Source organism: Seriola lalandi, unplaced genomic scaffold (genome assembly GCF_002814215.2).
Source record: "Seriola lalandi dorsalis isolate HSWRI2012SDOR001 ecotype SW California unplaced genomic scaffold, Sedor1 jcf7180002054901, whole genome shotgun sequence".
Lineage (NCBI taxonomy): Eukaryota > Metazoa > Chordata > Actinopteri > Carangiformes > Carangidae > Seriola > Seriola lalandi.
The window spans coordinates 3,352,119-3,358,118 of NW_019525453.1; the positions used below are offsets into that span (position 1 = coordinate 3,352,119).

The 6,000-nt window shown below is 39.5% G+C and overlaps 1 protein-coding gene across 1 annotated transcript in view; it reads right to left on the minus strand.

Moving 5' to 3' along the window:
- Positions 1 to 525: 525 nt before the first annotated feature.
- opn8b (opsin 8, group member b) overlaps positions 526 to 6,000 on the minus strand; it is an 11,203-nt gene continuing 5,728 nt past the window's right edge. The window contains exons 2-4 of the mRNA XM_023430052.2: positions 5,678 to 5,971; positions 2,946 to 3,274; positions 526 to 1,660 (exon numbers count right to left, since the gene is read on the minus strand). Coding sequence (XP_023285820.1) covers positions 1,304 to 1,660; positions 2,946 to 3,274; positions 5,678 to 5,971 — 980 coding nt within the window. The 3' untranslated portion in view covers positions 526 to 1,303. The remainder of the gene's footprint in view (positions 1,661 to 2,945; positions 3,275 to 5,677; positions 5,972 to 6,000) is intronic.

The following is a 6,000-nucleotide window of genomic DNA, read 5'->3' on the forward strand; positions in this document are numbered from 1 at the left end:
AAAACAGCAATACAAGTACAGACTTTGTGGTCAAAGTCTGATATCGCTTATTTCATTGTCTTAGAACTCCATTGTTGTTAACTAGCAACTAGCATTAACATGTTATATCTCATTTGGTGGATTTGTACGGAACACCAACAAGTGTTGTGGTGGATTTTGTTATCTTTGGACAGAGCCGGGCTCGCTTCTCCCCCCCCCGTTCACAGTCCTTATGCTATAGAGTGATATAAATCTTCTCAGCTATATATTGGCAAGAAAATAAATAAGTTTTCCAATTTCCCAAAATGTCAAACTATTTTTTTTTTCTTTTTAAAACACACCTTTCACATTTGGGTGACTGTCTTCATTACAATGAACTTTAGTCTAATGGCCAAGCTGTACCTACACCACAATCCTTTGGTAATAAAGACAAATAACAATGACAGTCTTAAATATAACAAGTCACATTCCAGTTGAAGCCAACATACAAAAGGGTGCAAATATTTCTCATAATCTTACGACACACAATTAGATTTATCTACTGTAGCCGTACATAGACAATATTTGTTACTGTTGTAAACATATTTTTAGAGGCTGATTTATGAAACATGATCTACTCTCAGCTGCTACTTCATAAAAACATTTAACACATACAGTAATTGGATATTTGTTCCTGAACTGAAATTGTCAGTGAAAATATTTTTTTTTTTTCTTCAGATTTTGTGTCACAATAAAAGTAATAATTCATACAAGCAAGTGTATATCACAGATTGAACTTTTTGAAAAATTACAGTAAACATAATTTTTTTCTGTGCTCAAAATGTTTATTTTTTTTGTCATATTATGCTGTGCAAGCTTTGGCTTGTATTGTGTTAAAAGCATGATGATGATTTTCTTTAATTCTGTGTGGGTGCAACTTTGCCTCTTTTACATCTTTCTGTATAATTGCATAACCTTGACAAAACTAAAAGCTGCTCACTGTAGTAAATTTTTCAATAACGTGCTTTACTTAACAGTGTGTTGGCTACAGTATTTAAGGGGGTTTAGCCATCTGTAAGCACAGATTTAACTCTAATCTATGGCTTAGTTGGCTGAACTTTCACAGCATTTAACATATTGCGCTAACACGCCCTCTCATTCATCCTGACATCACACAAAAGAGACCAGAAAGACCCTGCTTGTTTTGTAAGGACAGCAGACAGCAGCTGTACTGGAAAGAATAGGTCTTTTCTACCCTGATAATATTTGTGATACAACACATTATGAGACCACTAATCTTTCCACAGTTTACGGCACAAAAGTCTTTGTTTAAGAGCAACGTCTTTCAACCCAAAGTCACTGTCTTTGACTCCATGATCTCCTGCAAAGTAGACCGTGCTGCTATTGTGGGCTTGATGTCAGCAGTAACCATGTAAATGCTGTTGTCATTGATGCTGTTGGAAACACGGCATGCATTAAACCCTGAACACATCCCCTGCAGCTGCTTTACCTCCCTTTTGAAGCTCTGGCTGAAGATGTAGTATATCAAAGGATTGTATACAGTGGAGCTCTTCGCAAACATGCATGGCAGGAGACTGACTTCAGGAGGGATGGTTTCACTGTCATGGAAAATAGACCACAGGCTCATCAGGCCATAGGGCGCCCAGCAGCCTATGAAACCGACACTGATCAGGACAGCGATCTGCAAATAGAACAGGAGAGTAGAATCAGTAATGTTTCGACCAAATCTCTGAAAATAAAAACCTGTCTTGAAAATGAGATGGCATTGGTCTATCAGTATGACCTCTAGTCACAGCAGCGGCACAGCACACTTAAGGATGTGTACAAAGTAAATTTTTAAAACTACTTCCATATAATTCTCTGATAAGTCCTCTGTCACGTTTTGATAGTTTGCATGTAGCTGAAGGTCACGTCTTATAGAAGACACAGACGCATATAAATCCACACTCACTGGGGCTATAACTTCATCTATTCTACACACTCTATACACCTTACACCCTGCTTTTCTTTCCTTTTTTTTCATGTAACAGTGTTTACCCAGATAGTCTCTATTAATAAATTCTACCAGTCATCCAAGGTTTGACAGATTTTGGGGACTATTACACAGAATCACAATTATTTTTATGAACTTCCTGTTCTTCAGCTGTGTAGCAGCTGATTTTCAAGCAGATAGGCCCACAGCAGGCATAACAAAACAGCTCACTGTAACAGTTGCCAAGAATGGCCTCAAAAAGTTAGGTTTTAGTCAGTTTCCCCCAGGGGAACACTGCAGTTGCCAAAGATTGTAGAGCAGCTTAAGTGATAAAAAAATATGGAAATTTGATTAAAACAATATATCCTCACATACTGAGCTAACAACCAGAACACTAACTTACGTGTCATGATTTACAGCGTGTCAAAATTTACCAAGTTAGCAGAGAGGCTAGCTGAAAGCTAAATGTAATGGATAAACTCATTGAAAACGCTGAAAGCACTAATGGCTAAACATAATGGATAAATGCGTCGATAGCTTATGTAATGGATAAACTAACTGAAATAGCCAACAGTAATGGATAAATGATTGGAATAATGTCATTGCTAACTTACAGGTATTAAATAAATCATTGAAATATATAGTGGTTGTAAACAAATTGACCAAACCAAGCACTGAGTTAAATGGAATAAGAACATGAATAAATATAGCCTAGTTTTACACCATTTCAAATGATCTTATTTGTAACATGAAGGGTACTTGAGTTAATCTCCGTATGTCCACTGCTGACTCCTCACTGTACACCCACAGTGACATGTGATTACTAGTGTGTCACTTTTATTACAAAGGCAGTCACTGTCTGTTTTCATGTTTTGCCAAATTTCACAATGCTCTTACCACTGTGCCACTGATGCTGATATGTCTTCAGGCAACTTACACTGGGAGTCCCCGAACCGATAATAATAGATCTTTGTGATCAGACAGAATTGCTTACCACTAACAGCCTCCGATGCAGCTTGATAATATTGGGGATTCGGGAGCTGTTGTTCATTGAGTTTTTGTAGGTGAAATAGAGCTTGATGGTGATGCCGAAGTAGCAGCAGATGATGATGACAGAAGGCATGACGAGGTTTAAGGAGAACATGGAGATGACGAAAGAGAAGCCCTCATGTTTCATCTCTCCCCAGGCAAGTGAGCAGGACAGGCCAAAGGGCTCCGGGCCATACCGGCCCCAGCCCAGTACAGGGAACAGAGCCCAAACCAGAGCGTACAGCCAGATACAGATGCACAGCATCTTCACCTTTTTCCAGCTGATTTTCTCACCTGCAAAAAAAAAAAGGAAAGGTTGGTTGTTTTCTTTTGTTGTTTCAGCATGCTGTACATTTTAGACAGGGGGGTATTTATTAATGCACTTTTTTGCCTGATATTCCCCCAAAATGACATGTACTATAGAAGTAATTATGACTTCAAGAATGTCCAAACAATAGAGATTAAACTGTATGTCTGATATAAGACCTGATTGGACAAATGTATCAAAAGTCTGAAGAACCGCTCTATTGCATTATATTGCACTGATTCCAGTATATCAGTGGCTGTTAGATGTATCTTAACATTCTCAAATAAAATGTTTTTCATGCCTAGACAGGGCAACGACAGCATTTTCAGTGCAATTACTTAATTTACGTAAATCGCAGAAAATAATTTACAGTTTGTATAACAAAATATACTTTGGCTGTTTTGGAATATTAATAAAGCTGCTCAGCCCCATAGAAAGCTGTGCACACAACGACAAGGAATTACACAAGGCACTTCAGATCAAGAAAAAAGGTCAGTAGCAGCAACTTGCAGACCATGTGACTGCAGACAATATTAGACAAGCAGTATGATGACCAGTGAGGGAGAAGATGTCACTTGTTAGCTAGCTTGTTAGCATGATCTAAAAGGCCTACAAGGGTCTCTGAATAAATAAACAAACAGTATGTATTGCACACAAACAATCTGACAAACAAATGGCTTAAATAGCCTGAGTATATTTACATTGGCGATCCTAGACTGGTGGGCTCCAGGCAAACACATACAGAAATTGAAAAGATTAAAATCAGACATTAGAAAGACAAGGAAGAAACAACATCTCTTTAAGACTCTCTGGATGTAGTGACCTAATGTAAAAGAAAAAAAAATCAATTTACATTAATACCACCCATTCACCATGTCTTTTGAATCTGTTGGAAAGTAAAAAAGGTCTACCATACTACAACAGGTCTGTTTGTTTTACCAATATCCTGAAGCCCACATGGACCTTCTGCTTTCACACGAATGACTAAACTATGTAGTGGCAATGGTGATGAGATGTACATGGATTTTTCATATGAGGACATCCAGAGGTTTTTCCTGAGGAGTTGTCTTGCTTTTCACAATGCGTTATTGTAGTCTCTCCCTAGAGCCCTGTGTTGATGGGAGCCTCGTCCTTGAGGCCTTTGTCTTAAGCTCTCTGTGCTACAATTTTAGTTCTCGTATGATTATATAGCGTACATTAACTATTACTATGTGAGCTGAGTCTCACAGACATGATTATGCAAACCAGCCCGTCTGATGGTTTTTGTATGCACTGTATATGCAGAAATCTACTACTCTGTTGTCTCATAGCATTTAAAGGTTTTACATGGTCTGTAAGTTGTGCTGATGATAGTTCTATATATGAAACATTCACCTTTTTTAATGGCTGGTGTGTGGGCCTTTTCCCTCCTCATGATGGGAATGTTCAACTTGGCTACACCCGCCTAACACCACTTCTTGTAAGCCTATAGTCAAGAGGCTTAACCTTTCCCATGCTTTGTTTGCTAACAAATGTCCTGCCTGTTTCCTGTCACTCTGTTGACCTCAGACACAGAGCTGCCATTGTGCTCTTCAGTTGAAAAAATGTTTACCCTGTCAGTACAGTGTATTCTTGTGTACAGTATTTTAAGAAGGGTCAGAGCAGGGGATTTGTGAGAACCTAGCTGGCAATACAGCAGGAATAACCCATACAATGAGACAGCTTAGTCCTCCACACAAAGTGACCACCCGCAGCATCTAAATGTTACGACCACACCCATGTAGCAGTCGTATATAAATCCATAAAAATCTGTGCAGCAATTATAAAAAACGACAAATTGTGTTTTTACAGGGGTTTACATTGTGCCGGACTCCTTCTTTGGCAGGAACAGCAACTTCATCAGTTCTCCAGCGCACCATGATTTAATGACCAAATGTTTGCAGCTGTCTTGTCTTCATCAGTATGCATTAAATCACCTTTGCACAGAGCCAGGCTAGCTGTTTATTAACTATTGCTTTTAACATAACAGAATCATAAAAGACAGAAACATCTGATGACCAGGTAGAAAATGAATCATTCAGAGATGCAGCTGACAGCCATGAGTCCCTCAGGTGCTGCTCAAACAAGGTTCACAGTAAAACCATGTTTAATAAAAAAGATATAAAACTCTCATGTTGGCATGTCCTCCAACCTCCAATATCCATGGATTTGTGTTACTATGAGGCATCACGTTTGGCATGGCAGCGTTAAGATTAAAAGCTAAAAGGGTTCATTATCCTCCTTTGTTGTTTTTCAGTGCACAGAGGTCAGAAGTAGCTGCATGAAATTTTCATTGTAATCATGCTTACCATGATACATCTTAGAATACCAGGTAGTCTTTTAATCTGTGTTCAGGGCACAAAATTACTCACTGGGAGATTGCAGATTGAGGGAAACTACGAAGCGCACTACGGCCAGAATAGTCAGGTTCATGATGCTGGCGACACCGAAGAAGAATCCTGCCAGTCCGTAATAAAGACAGGTGACATCACCCCCGAGCCAGTGGTGGCTCCAGGCTGAGGCCACTGCCAGGGGGTACATGGTGACAGCTGCTCCCAGGTCTGTCACTGCCAGGTTCACACTCAGCAGCTCTGGTGGTTTCATCCTTGATGACTTTTTGAAAGCCATGATTAGGACCAGGAGGTTTCCGATAATGGAGAGCACAGCTGAGGCAGACATGAAGGGGGGGGGGGGG